Source organism: Leguminivora glycinivorella, chromosome 8 (genome assembly GCF_023078275.1).
Source record: "Leguminivora glycinivorella isolate SPB_JAAS2020 chromosome 8, LegGlyc_1.1, whole genome shotgun sequence".
Classification (NCBI taxonomy): Eukaryota; Metazoa; Arthropoda; class Insecta; order Lepidoptera; family Tortricidae; genus Leguminivora; species Leguminivora glycinivorella.
The window spans coordinates 24,799,017-24,813,543 of NC_062978.1; the positions used below are offsets into that span (position 1 = coordinate 24,799,017).

The 14,527-nt window shown below is 42.0% G+C and overlaps 1 protein-coding gene across 2 annotated transcripts in view; it reads right to left on the reverse strand.

Moving 5' to 3' along the window:
* The window catches only part of LOC125228590 (neprilysin-4-like), a 97,016-nt gene that overhangs the window by 6,394 nt on the left and 76,095 nt on the right, over positions 1 to 14,527 (reverse strand). For both annotated transcript variants that reach the window (XM_048133212.1, XM_048133211.1), the window contains exons 7-12: positions 14,210 to 14,386; positions 13,430 to 13,537; positions 12,124 to 12,268; positions 4,170 to 4,384; positions 3,436 to 3,612; positions 3,035 to 3,138 (exon numbers count right to left, since the gene is read on the reverse strand). In XM_048133212.1, coding sequence (XP_047989169.1) covers positions 3,035 to 3,138; positions 3,436 to 3,612; positions 4,170 to 4,384; positions 12,124 to 12,268; positions 13,430 to 13,537; positions 14,210 to 14,386 — 926 coding nt within the window. The remainder of the gene's footprint in view (positions 1 to 3,034; positions 3,139 to 3,435; positions 3,613 to 4,169; positions 4,385 to 12,123; positions 12,269 to 13,429; positions 13,538 to 14,209; positions 14,387 to 14,527) is intronic.

Consider the following 14,527-nt stretch of genomic DNA (forward strand, 5'->3'; position numbering starts at 1 on the left):
CAGTTTTTATCAAATATTCGATTAATTGGATGATTAAAAAAAACAGAAAAACGTTCAAGTATTATTTTTTAATATGAAAACGTTACCCCAACCTACTTTCATTACTGCTAATAGCTAACGTGAAGTTATCTGTAAAACCGTACTTAATAAAGGAGATTTATACCTAGATTTCCTGGTCCCTTGTTTTTTTTGAAATTGAAATTTAGCGCCGCACTCCGAATTAGCTGTTATCAGTTCCATGGCAATTTAGTACGCCAGAATTCCCTCCACTTCACTAATAAATATAAGGCATTTTGCTTTTAAGTCCTTAGTTAAATGCATACACAAAAAACCGGCCAAGAGCGTGTCGGGCCACGCTCAGTGTAGGGTTCCGTAGTTTTCCGTATTTTTCTCAAAAACTACTGAACCTATCAAGTTCAAAACAATTTTCCTAGAAAGTCTTTATAAAGTTCTACTTTTGTGATTTTTTTCATATTTTTTAAACATATGGTTCAAAAGTTAGAGGGGGGGGACGCACTTTTTTTTCCTTTAGGAGCGATTATTTCCGAAAATATTAATATTATCAAAAAACGATCTTAGTAAACCCTTATTCATTTTTAAATACCTATCCAACAATATATCACACGTTGGGGTTGGAATAAAAAAAAAATCAGCCCCCACTTTACATGTAGGGGGGGTACCCTAATAAAACATTTTTTTCCATTTTTGATTTTTGCACTTTGTTGGCGTGATTGATATACATATTGGTACCAAATTTCAGCTTTCTAGTGCTTACGGTTACTGAGATTATCCGCGGACGGACGGACGGACGGACGGACGGACGGACGGACGGACGGACGGACGGACGGACGGACGGACAGACAGACATGGCGAAACTATAAGGGTTCCTAGTTGACTACGGAACCCTAAAAATCAGTCTAATTACTACTTATACTTTGAAATCTTAGTCGATCTACTGATCAGCTTGGAAACTAAAACCCATAAAATCGCTGCCGAGCAATTTGAGGCGTTTTGGATTTGAATATTTAAATAAGTTCGCCTTTGTACCTCCTCCTTCTTCATTCTTTTAAATTTTATGTCTTGTATATTTTATATTGGTGGTACAATAAAGAATTTACTTATTTACTTATTTATCATCTCTCCCCTTCCATTGGTACTTTGGTAGCCACAGTGCAACTAAGGTCTAAAATGATCCACACCTGGATAGGAAGTGTCTTCGACTAATTGGTCTTCTCTTTTTTTGGTTATTCTGTTTTGAACGAGTACCTACCTATATCTTTCCTCATTCCTGTTCTAAGACCCTAACTACGACGCTTTTGTTTAGAGCCTACGAAAAGAGTTTTCAACTTTTTATATTAAGTATCCGATCCGGTCCAAGATGGCATCTGGTACAGGCGTAGGCATTTATGCAAATGACTAGTGACTACAGTGGTAGTATCAGCATGGGCAATTATGCCACTGTCTTTCAAGTCGAGACATACGCAATAATTACCTGTGTACATAAGAATATAGTTAGACAAACCCAAGAAAAGAATATCTATATACTCAGCGACAGTCAGGCGGCACTCAAAGCCTTCACATCGCCCAGAGTTGACTCTAGACTGGTATTAAACGGCATCCAAGCTCTTAACAAGCTTGGAAGGCAAAACAAGGTGCAACTGGTATGGATACCGGGGCACGAAGGCTTCATTGGCAATGAAAATGCTGATGAACTTGCCAAGGCCAGGTCTGAAGACAACGTCACAAGGAACCATTAAAACGGCTATGAAAGACCATACAAAGGCTAATCACCAAAAAGAGTGGGATGCCCTGGTAGGTCTGAAGCATTCAAAGCTCTTTATGCGGAGGGTAGAATCTGGATGCAGCAAAAAGCTAGGAAAGCTAGGCAAAAGACAACTCCAAATTATAACGGGGGTGTTCACAGGCCATTACGGGATCAAAGGAATTTTGGCCAAGATGGCACACGCTGACTACACAGATTGTCGCATGTGCGGCGAAGAGGAAGAGACCGTCAGACATCTAATGTGTGAATGTCACGCCCTCGCCAGACAAAGAATGAAGAACTTTGGAGCAGGCTACCTAGTACCAAAGGACATCAGAGAGCTACCCATGAGCCTCATCATCCGATACGTGGAGATGGTCGAGAAGCTCCTGAATAGCTGAAGGATCTTAAGATCGAAGGGGGTAATTGCACAAAAGATCCTGATGGGTCGAAGTGTATCCGGAAGGGCCCCCGCAGATTTAAGATTAGATGAGTATCCGATCCGATCGAGCGAAGGACCGACTCCTATACATTCTCGAAATCATTCAAGGCGCCATCTTTGATTTTTGCCTTTGACATCCTTCCTATATCCGATATCGGATCGGATAATATGACAACGCTGTATGGCCCTATAACCATCATCATATCCAATGATGTTGTCTCACGTTCCACTCTACAGGAGCCATCCTCTCTACCATCCATTTCCAAGGTAAAGGTGTTGTCAGAAAAACTTCTCGTTATACCTAACACCTAACTAATCACTACTACTAACTGTCTTATATCAACAGCTCACTATCTGATTGCAAGATTCTAGTCATAGAACTAAAGATAGAGAGCTAGGCGTGTTTTAATTTCTACAGTTTGCTGATTTACGCAAAAATTAAATAAAAATGTAGGTAAATTTCGCATTATGGCGCTCATCTATCTCAGCCGTTATCAATTCCACGCTTATACGCACCTGTAACATTAATTTTGTTCCCTTTAATAAATTATCCGAAATTATCCGAATTATTCGAATAATAAAAATTGTATTATCCGAATTATTCGAATATTAAAAATCCGTCGGATAATGCAAACTCTACTCACGCCAATACGCACGAGCGATATATAAATTACTAGCGTTTCGTTTCGTGAGCGTTTGTGCCATTCGGCTACGCAGGTTCAAATAACCTTCTTGTTGTCAACGTTAACACATTTTTTGAGCAAAGTTTCAGGCTGCTAACCGCCTTCTTTACTCGGATTCCTTATTTGCTCTTCAATAGCTTACAATACCTGTTTCTGTCGGGAGTTTCTCGAAGAGACTCCAAGGATTTCTTGACGGCAGCTCTCGTCAGCTTCAAGTAGGTCTCGAACAGGTTGTCAGGGACAATATCCGCCTGAAAAAAAAATAGAACCTCGTCAATACTGAACACAAACCCAATAAAATTGGTGCAAGTGACATAAATACCTAAAACCCCTGTTCTAGGTGTGTGTTTTAATAGTTATTTGTCTAATATCAGTAATATCTGAACTTCATCTCAGTCAAAAGACTGCCAATGTTTATAATGTTTCTTTAGTTGTTTATCAACTTCAGATAGGGAAGGAAAATTCTAAAAATACTTGAGTTTATTGAGGGTCTTTAGTCTGCTCCATGCTGACCCTAGTTAGGTGAAGGATTTAATCTTGATACTTACATGTTTGTAATGTTTATCTAACTGTTCATGTGTGAGCAGCCAGGCAGGGAAGCCTACGAAATTCCTGATAGCACTGAGCTTGTTCAAGGTCTTCACCCTGGTTGTGGAGTCCATCCAGTCAAGTTCCTTAACCGCCGCAGCGAACGCGGAGCGCACATCTTCTACCATTTCTATAGCCTGAAATATTTCGAATAACTATTAATCAAAGCGACAAGAAATTTCCCTTGAGAATGTTTTTGAAAATCTCCATAAGAAATCTTCTTTTCTGCTGATTCGAAGCACTATATGGATTAGTTATTGTCTGAGAGAGGTCACCAAGTTCCTCATTGATTAGTTATTAGACGCTTGTAAAGATAAAGAGTAATTAATCTAAGGCTAAGTTGTAAGCCGGGAGAAGCGTCTGAGAAAATTGCACTTGAAGTCAAAGTCATCATACCAAAGGAAGTCAAAAACATCACAAGGGAACTCCAAGAACAAATTACTTAAATTATTTTCATCGAATATATTTTAATTTGATGTATCTTTTTTTAGTAGTCACACTACTATTTTCACTATTAAACTGAAATAAATGTCACATACAAAAGAAAAAAATACCAAGGCCTCAAAGTTGGACATGCTGGATTCGAACCAGAGAAGTCAAAAATTTCATCACGATCTTTCAAGTTTTGGACGTTTCTATTATACTGAAGGTTTCTTACAAAAAAAAAATGTATAAAAATAAATGGAAACTTTACCTTCTGTCTCGAAGTCTGGTCAAAATGCCTCTTCACATAAAGATAGCTCAGCGCCACCCCAAAGTTGGCATTAACATTAGCGGTACAGCTCTTCCACCTTGGCGTTCGCTGCTGCAGCCCGAACACGGCCTTGCTGAACGCGAAGCCGAGGTCACGGAAAGCGCTGAGAGTCATCGGAGCCACGGTCGAGAAGACGCTCCACCAGAGGAATCGTTCTGAAATTAGAACATTTATGCATAAATGGGTCAACTTAGTAAACACACACACCACATAGACTATTGTTTGTGATCAAGGCCCGAAGTTTTAATTAATTCAAAGCGGACCCCAGGCTCCCATGACCCGTGATGATGATGCATAAATGGGTCAAAACATGTAGGCAGACCCAAGTTTCCTACGTTTTTGTAGCCGGCAAAGCCAGAGGAACTTGTCTAGATTTGGGTGAAGTCGGCTCTGCGAGGCCTTTTTATTTCAACGATCTTCTAGTGGACTCATGGACAATATAAACGTCCAAAGTTAAAGATGGAACTGCAGAATATGATCAGACTGGACTGGGTGATATTGTAGAAAAATAAACTTATTTAGTAAACACACACTACATAGACTATTGTTTGTGAAGGCCTGGAGTTCTAATTAAGGTCAGTGTGGGGAAGACCGTCTACCCGGAAAGACCGTCTATTGACTATAACTTTAACTTCTGTTTGATTCTAACTTCGAAATACAGTTTTGGTAATGATTCGTATGGTATTACTAATATCATTCGAAAGTATTAAATAAAAATGACATAGTTGTGAAGAATTATAAGTGGTGAACAGAACTAAGCCTACTTGCGATTAAATAACGACGTTTAAAACGCTCTTCTAAAAAAAATTACTTGGTATTGTAGACGTGGTAGGTAGATAACTTGCCTTGGTGCTAGCAGTAAGCGTGCAGATAAGCGGGTGCAGATGCGGAGAGGAATAATAAGCACTAAGCGTCCTTTTGCACACCGATTTATTGTCTATTTACACGTCACACGGAAGAAACAGTTAGCACAAACACATCAGTCAATAAAGAGTGGAAGGCGAAAGAGCGAAAGCGAAAGAAAGCAAAATAATTAAATTAAATGCGAGCGGAATGCGATTTGGCCCGGAAGCACAACAAAGAACATGCGTTTCGCGGCGAGGTCTATGAGGTACTGGCGGCGCAAGCGGCGCCGCGCACAATACATCGCTGTGAGCGCTGCAGCGGGCGGCCGGCCATTAGACCGTGCCGAGCGGCGCGCAGCGCTTACAGCGGCACACGGATTATCGGTGCCGGGACAAAGTGCATACCAACTGGATATCTACTAACAAACATGGGTCGCTCTGTCCGCGAGTAATTTTAATATATATTTATATTAAGTTTTTGTATATAAATTATTTAATATTATTATTGAACTATTTATTTATTTGTGTATTATATAATCTTAATATCAGTTATAAATACCTATAACTATACAAGATTAGACACATAAATTAATATTAATGGGATTAATTACTGGAATTTATACAAGATAAATAACAAATTATTATAATTATAATTAAAGATATGGCTACAAGGCCATTCCGACCCCACATCACCCCCCTCCAGAGACCGGCAGGGCGATAAAAACAGAAGTTAGTAATAATCAGGGACTTGCACTGTACGACCTGACCTGGTCTTTTTGATAGTGTTTTCAGTCTCTGGAGCTGGTCGAATAGATGGGATAGGAGATGGTACATGAGGTACATCAGCCAATACATAGGCAGGCTTAATACGGTCTATTGACACTGTTACACTTTTGCCGTTCACACGTAATCTGAACACTTTGTCACCTCGTTTAAGCACTTCGTACGGACCAGTATACGCTGGTTGCAGTGGTGGACGACTCGTATCATCTCTCAGCAACACGTGGCTGGCGGTGTCAAGATGTTTATAGACGAAGACTCGCCTATTGGTCGTATGGCGCGACGCTGGCACTGGAGTGAGGTTATGGGCAAACTTACGCAAGCGTGCGACATAATCTGTCACATCAATAGTGTCATCTGGTGACTTGGCATGTAGCAACTCTCCCGGTAACCTCAGTGGCTCGCCGTACACGAGCTCGGCAGTTGAAGCGTTCAGATCCTCCTTGTAGGCACTCCGTATACCAAGTAGGACTAAGGGTAAAGTATCCACCCAGTTGCCAGTCGCGTGGCAGGTAATGGCAGCTTTCAACTGCCGATGAAATCTTTCCGCGAGGCCGTTGCACGCAGGGTGGTACGCTGTTGTACGACGATGCTGGAAGCCGGCTAGCTCAGACAGATGCCTGAAGAGGGAGCTCTCAAACTGTCTGCCACGGTCTGTCACAATGTCGTTAGGGCAGCCGAATCGCGATATCCAGCCATGAAGAATGCCTTTTGCAACGGCTTCTGCCGTGATCTCATGTAGCGGTACCACCTCAGGCCAACGAGTATACCGATCGACGGCTGTAAGGCAGTATTTATAACCCTGAGACACTGGCAGGGGTCCAATGAGGTCTATATGGACGTGCATAAACCTAGCTCTCGGAAGTCTGTAAGTCCCTAGTGGCGCAGAGACGTGGCGGGTGACCTTGGCTCTTTGGCATGCCAAGCAGGTACGTGCCCATTCGCGGCAGTCTCTATTGATGCCTGGCCAAACGTACCGGTCCGCGACGAGCTTGATGGAAGCGTTGGCACCAGGGTGGCTGAAGGAGTGCAAGCTCTGGAACGCCTGCCTGCGCAACTCCTTCGTGACATAAGGCCTGAGCGTCTGGTCCTTCTCGTTGCAATACAGCTCAGCCTGAATGCCTGGCAACCTGAATTTCTTTAGGCGCAGCGAGCTGTCACTCTGCAGGAGGTCCTGTAACTCTGGATCTCTCATCTGGGATTGGGCTAGCTTCTCTAAGTCGATCGGCTGTGTGATTTCTTCAACGCGCGACAGGGTATCTGCCACCACGTTGTCTTTCCCAGAGATATGCCGTATGTCAGTAGTGAACTGCGCTATAAAGTCCAAATGCCTGAACTGTCTGGGTGAGCAGTTGTCCTTTCGTGAGTTGAAAGCGAAGCAGATGGGCTTGTGGTCCGTGTAGATCGTAAAGTCTCTGGCCTCGACCATGTGTCTAAAGTATTTGAGCGCTTCGTATATGGCCAGAAGCTCACGATCGTATGGTGAGTACTTACGCTGCGCAGGGCTTAACTTCCTCGAGAAGAACGCTAGAGGCTGCCATTCTCCGTCGATGTACTGCTGCAGCACGGCGCCCATGGAGATATCAGAGGCATCTGTGACGACGGCCAGCCTAGCCTGACTATTTGGATGCGCTAGCAACGCAGCCTGACATAAGCTGTCCTTACAAGCATTGAAGGCCTCGTGCTCTTCAGCACTGAAGTTGACAGGATGAGAGGGCTTCGCTGATCCCGTTAAAAGTGCATTAAGTGGAGCCTGAGATGCTGCTGCCCCAGGGATGAATCTACGGTAGAAATTGAGCATCCCTAGGAACCTGCGTAGTTCTCTTACATTTTTCGGGGCCGGGAAGTCTTTAATGGCATCAACCTTGGACGGAAGGGGCTTGGTACCTGCGGCTGAGATGCTGTAGCCCAGGAACGTTACTTCCGATGCACCGAAGACACATTTAGAAGTGTTAATGACCATCCCGTATTCCTGGAACTTGGTGAACAGCTGGCGCAGGTGCTCTTTGTGAGTAACTTCGTCCTTCGAATACACCAAGAAGTCGTCTAAGTAGGCGTAACAGAAATCCAGTCCTCTTACCATCTCGTCCACGAACCGCTGGAACGTCTGGCCAGCGTTCCGTAGGCCAAACGTCATATACGGGAACTCGTAGAGCCCGAACGGCGTGGTGATCGAGGTCTTCTGGATGTCCTCGGGGTTCACAGGGATCTGGTGGTACGCCTTCTCAAGGTCGATGGTGGAGAAAACCTGGCAACCAGAAATATTATGAGCAAAATCATGAATATGCCTAATGGGATATTTGTCCGGGATTGTCCTTGCATTCAGCATACGGTAGTCACCGCAAGGCCTCCAGCCATTGTTTTTCTTAGGGGCTAGGTGTAGAGGTGACGACCATGGTGACTCTGAAGGTCTAGCTATTCCATTCTGAAGCATCGACGAGAACTCATCCTTAGCAATTTTCAATTTATCCGGGGCCAACCGTCGAGGAGAGCAAGACACAGGAGGCCCTGGAGTAGTTCTTATAAAATGAAGAACATTATGCTTGGGAACCCGATGAACGCCAGATGGGCGAGTAATGTCGGGGTACTCTAGTAGTATGCGATGATATTCTGACTCACCCGACACTACTTTGACCGAAGAAATTTCATCCGTAGAACAACGTCGTATCACGTCGGGGTCACCAGTGTAGACGTGGTAGGTAGATAACTTGCCTTGGTGCTAGCAGTAAGCGTGCAGATAAGCGGGTGCAGATGCGGAGAGGAATAATAAGCACTAAGCGTCCTTTTGCACACCGATTTATTGTCTATTTACACGTCACACGGAAGAAACAGTTAGCACAAACACATCAGTCAATAAAGAGTGGAAGGCGAAAGAGCGAAAGCGAAAGAAAGCAAAATAATTAAATTAAATGCGAGCGGAATGCGATTTGGCCCGGAAGCACAACAAAGAACATGCGTTTCGCGGCGAGGTCTATGAGGTACTGGCGGCGCAAGCGGCGCCGCGCACAATACATCGCTGTGAGCGCTGCAGCGGGCGGCCGGCCATTAGACCGTGCCGAGCGGCGCGCAGCGCTTACAGCGGCACACGGATTATCGGTGCCGGGACAAAGTGCATACCAACTGGATATCTACTAACAAACATGGGTCGCTCTGTCCGCGAGTAATTTTAATATATATTTATATTAAGTTTTTGTATATAAATTATTTAATATTATTATTGAACTATTTATTTATTTGTGTATTATATAATCTTAATATCAGTTATAAATACCTATAACTATACAAGATTAGACACATAAATTAATATTAATGGGATTAATTACTGGAATTTATACAAGATAAATAACAAATTATTATAATTATAATTAAAGATATGGCTACAAGGCCATTCCGACCCCACAGTATTAACAATGCCAATTTGACGTATTTTAACAAAGGCTGTAATGGATAAATAGTGCATCAAGGGAAGGAACTTGAATATTACTAACGAGAGTAAGTTAAATCGTGACGGCATGCCAGAGCGATTTAAAGACTCGAGTTTGTAATATTCATACTCCCCGAGTTACACACAATGTTTTTCATCACACTTGCAATATAAAAATATGTAAAAAGATAAAATAAAATTTAATACGGTACTAGAAATTTCATAACTCCCCTGGGAGAACGGTTTTTCTATAACTCACGCTCCGCCTGCGTGCAAAATCACATTTAGTGTGCGAGTATGATGAAAAAAAAATAACGAATTCATTCATACTGTAGTGACTATAGCAAAACCAAGCATTGCTAAGAAATGTTACCAAACTAATTCACGTATCTTAATATCCTATTACGTTTTCTTAATAACATAGTTTCAAAAACAGATAAGTAGTTGGATTTATATGAGCCTGTAATATCGTGACTAAATTGAATTCGCAGGTGTTCGTTGGAAAAACAGTATTATGCAATATCTGGACCTGAAAAGAAAAGGTTATGAACCCCATCTACGGGACATATGCCGGTCTTGCCTTATAAATAGAAAAATGCTTATATGTTCAAAATTTCAACGTTATTTTAATAATTATCTAGCACATTCTGCCCCGTTATTACGTAAAATAACAATGATCATGATTTTGGAACCTAGTCTCATATGAAATTATGCGACAACAAGCACTAGACGGTCTTTCCGTGCTCATCGCGGGAGAACGGTCAACCCGCCGAGCCTTAAAAAATGTGATTTTTATCACTTAAAAGTACCTTATTTCACCAAAATACTGTAAAAGCTTTGTAAAATATAATATTTGCTATCCCATAGGACCACGCGCATTACGCCAGACTGCCTTAATTATAGAGTTTTATCCACTCAAACTTTATTTCAAATAAACTATGCCGGTCTTGCCCGCACTGCTTAATTCAAAATACAAATGTAACATCAATATAGCTACACATGACCTTTCAGGTCAGGCGCTCCTGTATTGAGATAGGCATCAACAAACAGTGCATGACGAGATTTTCATGTTAAAGCGTACAGCACAATACGCATTGACTAATGCCTATACAAATATGATTTGATCACAGTAGATTGGGTAATTTCGTTGCGCATTGCAATTGTTACAGGAGCGTGTTTAAAAACAAATACTGGGACGAATTCGTAGGTTGATGGCTTAGCCTAGCGATACGTCGTGTTTGGGCCTAATCTTAGTAATTTCTCGGTTGGACCCTCATTGCCCAACTCCATTCTAAGAGAGCTTGGCGTTTCCACTGGGTCATGTACATTATGTAATGACTGTAATGAGCTATCCCATCGATTCTCACATTTTCTCGGGTTGGGGCAAGTAGGTATATGAAATGTTTGCCTGGTTAGGGTGCGGAGGAGTACCTACTTCGGCGGTCTTCCTAAGACTTTGTCCTAAAGCAAGGAGATAGCGATAGACAGATTTTAGTAGGTAGGGTAGACCGGGGACAACTGAAACAATTTATACTTAATCGCTTGTAGCATTTTAATTTGAATAGTTAGGAAGATAAGAAAGTTATTTTTAAGAAGGAAATTTATTTGGCTTTTAAACAAAATTAGTTTTAAAGGTATGTTGCCCATGGTTATCTTGTATTATGAAAATAAAGAGGAAGCGGGAGAGTGGTTCAGTTGACCCCACATGGTTGTCAATTGAAACACTATGCTAGGTCATTTGAAACACCCCTTATAAATTTGGGAAAAATAAAGAAATGTTTTTATTCATATCTTTATTAATGACTGCCGTGTTACAAAAACAGACCACCAAAAGATCACTTTTGTAGAAGAAACTATACAATAAATATCAGCGCCTGAAGATTCTTTCAATATCTTGACATAAGAAACGTATGTAAAAAAATAAATACTTGACTTTTAATATTCTTTGTTTCGGTAACTTCTTACTTATAAATTTAACGTTTTGGTTATTATGAAACAGTAAGATATAATTCTATGGAATAGTCATAAAAAAATATTAATGTGTTTCATACAAAAGTGGGTGTTTCAATTATAACCATGTTTCAATCATAACCAGTCCGTAGAACAACGGTGTGCAGTGTATGTAGACATTTTTGAAGATCTGTTGGTCACATTCTTCTGTTTTCAGGCCAGAGTTAAACGTAGATATTGCTACTTTCATTCGTGGAATTTGCACGCTGTTATACTTACAAAAAACAGAACCCCATTGCATTGACAGTTGGTTTACTTGTGGGGACAATTAAAACACAGGGACGTTTGAAACGTTTCAATCGTCCACAAGGACGTTGTTTCTATTGTCCCCACAACACATGTTTGATTTCAAAGTCAATTATTTACCAATTAACGACACTTCATCACTGTTTCATGGCACTTAAAATATTATAGAATCCACACTCATATCACTTAGCGAATTAAAATTTTCATACTACACGGGTACACAAAATTAGATAAAAATATACGAAAGCACCAATAGTTACTTTTTGGGTCGAAAATGTTCATCGGCTCCCTGTCACTACCACGTCACTCGCGTGCCCGATCGTTATTGGTTCAAACTTGCAAAATGGTCGACCTCGTATCGTGAGTATTGGGTATTCCACGTAGGTATTGTAGTTTTCGAGAAATTTGACTTGTTTCAACCGTAACGTGTTTCTATTGTCCCCGGTCTACCCTAAATCCCGGGCCGCAGCAACGTTGGATTTCCCCTTAATAAAAGTTATGAGATGGTCAAACGCTATGAAGCACACTCCTCATCTGGTACAGTGATGAGAGAACGTAAAAAAAGGTTCTACAGGTCATGATCACTTACCGATGATAATAGGTTTGGTCTCCGTGAGCAGAACTGCCAGTTTCTGCAGATAGGGAAGGTCCATTACGATCACTCGGTCCACGTCCTTGTCCAGCACCACACTTGTGTTGGAGAACACCAGCTCGAGGTACTTCTCCCAGTCGTGCTGGAAACAGATTGGTGTTACTCAGGCTTTCTACATGATTAGGACGCGTCATTGGCAAAATCCGATAAAAAAAGCTTTAGATCCAACATATCTAAAGCTTTTTAGGGTTCCGTAGTCAACTAGGAACCCTTATAGTTTCGCCATGTCTGTCTGTCCGTCCGTCCGTCCGTCCGTCCGTCCGTCCGTCCGTCCGTCCGTCCGTCCGTCCGTCCGTCCGTCCGTCCGTCCGTCCGTCCGTCCGTCCGTCCGTCCGCGGATAATCTCAGTAACCGTAAGCACTAGAAAGCTGAAATTTGGTAGCAATATGTATATCAATCACGCCAACAAAGTGCAAAAATAAAAAATGGAAAAAAATGTTTTATTAGGGTTTTTTCATTCCAACCCCAACGTGTGATACATTGTTGGATAGGTATTTAAAAATGAATAAGGGTTTACTTAGATCGTTTTTTGATAATATTAATATTTTCAGAAATAATCGCTCCTAAAGGAAAAAAAAGTGCGTCCCCCCCCTCTAACTTTTGAACCATATATTTAAAAAATATGAAAAAAATCACAAAAGTAGAACTTTATAAAGACTTTCTAGGAAAATTGTTTTGAACTTGATAGGTTCAGTAGTTTTTGAGAAAAATACGGAAAACTACGGAACCCTACACTGAGCGTGGCCCGACACGCTCTTGGCCGGTTTTTTATCGGATTTTGCCAATGAAAAGCGAAAACGCAGTTCTTCAGCTCTGTTTGCCTAAGCCTGCTGACGTGACGACGTGGTTTTCCTTCTTCATAAGCAGTCATTAAGTTATGCAATTAAAATGACCCAATTCTTTACGAGGCCATACGCTTGGCAAGGAACAGATGCATATGGACTTGACATCATCTCATTCTGTTGAAGACTAGAATCCTCCATGGACACAATAACATGATGTGACGATCCTCAGCATTGAGGGAACTACTGAGAAGAGGAAAAGGAGCACTCATCAGAAGGCCCAGTCGTCCCCAAAACGTCGACGTAAGATTGCCCCACAAGGATGGGGCGCGACCCGATACAGCCCTCACAGCGCCCAGCGCGGAAGGGACCACTCACCCCCGGCAGGGGTGTCGAACGACATCACAGCAGCAGGGACCTACTGAAGAAGAGTTAATAAGAAGACAGAGTAAGGAACCTACATCCTTCCACTGCGCCGGGCCGCCTGCTGATCCTTCTACGAGCTGCTTCACGCTAACCTCGTGGAACAGGTGGGTGCCGCTCCGGCGCACCTCCACTGGCGTCATGATCTGAAATCATAATGGACAATCTTATTTTAGTTTCCCTTCTATAGACAGAGCGGATGACTAAACAATATTGGACGTTTTACGAATTAATAATCTACTAGTGTTACGTGTATTTAAAGTCACACACAGGTCGAACGCGATTAATTAACATTATTTTTACCTTTTTTCCCAACGTTTCGGCCAGGTTGCACTGGCCGTGGTCGCGGAAGACTGCGGTGGGAAATAAACAATAACTAAAAGCGGGTAGATTATATTTATTTGTCTACCCCGAACATTTATATAAATTAATATCGGGTAGTTTTGTGTTGTTTACATCTCCGGTGACATTTTGCTGGGACGTCAGTCTTCCGCGACCACGGCCAGTGCAACCTGGCCGAAACGTTGGGAAAAAAGGTAAAAATAATGTTAATTAATCGCGTTCGACCTGTGTGTGACTTTAAATATGTGTACAAAGCGCGAGAACTTAAAGTGTTATAGTGTTACGTGGTAGAAATTAACTAGAGACCGTGTATCGGCTAAAAAGTTCTTTTACTAAGCTATATGTCGCTTAAAACTTCTCTCTTGCTCTTGCATTGATGCACTTACCGAATGTCGGTCAAACAAAACATAAGGAGAAAAGGTAATTTGGTGCGTGTGGTACTGTTCTAACTCCGGACTTACTGCTCTAACACTAACCTTGGCCAAACTCCTGCTGAAAGCCACGATATCGTCAGCGAATTCCTCCGCGTCGGTTAGTGGGTCAGCCAGGGATATCATCTCCCTGATATACGTGTGGTATTGATCCAACTCGTGTGAGAACTGCTCGGGAGCTAGTAGGTAACGCTCGCTGAAGCCGGGAGACACTTGCTCTACCTGAAATTACATTTAATTGTTGAGATATCATTCTTAAACAAAATCCATACTAATATTATAAATGGGAAAGTGTGTGTATCTGTTAGTTTGTCCGTCTTTCACGACAAAATGGAGCGACGAATTTACGTGATTTGTTAAGTG